This window comes from Lathyrus oleraceus, chromosome 5 (genome assembly GCF_024323335.1).
Source record: "Lathyrus oleraceus cultivar Zhongwan6 chromosome 5, CAAS_Psat_ZW6_1.0, whole genome shotgun sequence".
NCBI classification, from domain to species: Eukaryota; Viridiplantae; Streptophyta; class Magnoliopsida; order Fabales; family Fabaceae; genus Lathyrus; species Lathyrus oleraceus.
In genome coordinates, this window is record NC_066583.1 from 272,364,854 (window position 1) to 272,365,768 (window position 915).

Here is a 915-nt window from a genome sequence, read left to right on the forward strand (position 1 = left end):
TCATCCAAATACCGTTGCAATTGAGAGTCCTCCTCCCAAAGCCAAAACCAGCAAATTCACACCTTTGTTTTCAGCTCCAGAGTAATAGTATATCCAATATGGTTTAGGTTGGTTTACCTGACTTGGTGGTACATATATGAATCTTGGTGGCGGCGGTGGCACGGGGTTGCAATTTTGAGGACATGAGGGATACTTGGGAGGAGGAGGAGGCGGAGGCGGTGATGGTGGCGGTGGTGGTGGAGGAGGTGGTGGTGGTGGTGGTTGACAAGGAAGTGGTGAAGGTGGAGGAGATTGGTCAGCACAGGTGTAACCACAAGGACATGATCCACACTTGACGTCAGTGTATTGTGCCGGTTGATCAACCACTGGATAGTCTAATTTCTTTGGAGATGTTATTATGGTTTCTTCAACTGAAGAGGAAAATGAAATGCATATGATAAATAGTAACACTATAGTAGCTTTTTCAGTCCTCCAATTATGAGTCAGAGAAGCCATTCTCTTGAGTTGTAAGGACTTGGTTGAGATTTACTACTTTTGAGCCCAAGTGTTGAAATAAAAGAGTGAGAAAGAATATGTTAAGAATGATGTAGGAAAGTTGCTATTGTTCTTGCTTCATGTCAAGTGCATGATTGATGATGAGAAGTAAGTGTCATGCATTAGGTAAAGTTTGATAAATATGGAAAATTGGTTTTCTTAGTTCAACTCTTGAGGCATTTGAGGACTTATGGTAAAGAACTGCATGTGGTTGTTGTAAATGTAGTGGACCTTGTGTTTACTCTTTTAATTCTTGTAGCAGTTTTTGGAGAATTTTGTTGAGAAATAAGTTTTTGTATAACTATGCATGTATGACACTAATATATTGGTTCCTTATTCCCTATACTTTTGGTTGTGCATAAGAATATTTGCTTTTGCATG

General features: G+C 39.9%; 1 protein-coding gene across 1 annotated transcript; it reads right to left on the bottom strand.

Annotated features, from left to right (window-relative positions):
* Positions 1 to 495, bottom strand: LOC127080171 (leucine-rich repeat extensin-like protein 3). Its single transcript, XM_051020504.1, has one exon. The coding sequence runs from the start codon at positions 493 to 495 to the stop codon at positions 1 to 3; it is 495 nt and encodes a 164-aa protein (XP_050876461.1).
* Positions 496 to 915: the final 420 nt, after the last annotated feature.

Bases quoted from the DNA above. Each gene is read 5' to 3' on its own strand.
- LOC127080171 (XM_051020504.1), bottom strand. From the start codon at position 495: ATGGCTTCTCTGACTCATAATTGGAGGACTGAAAAAGCTACTATAGTG.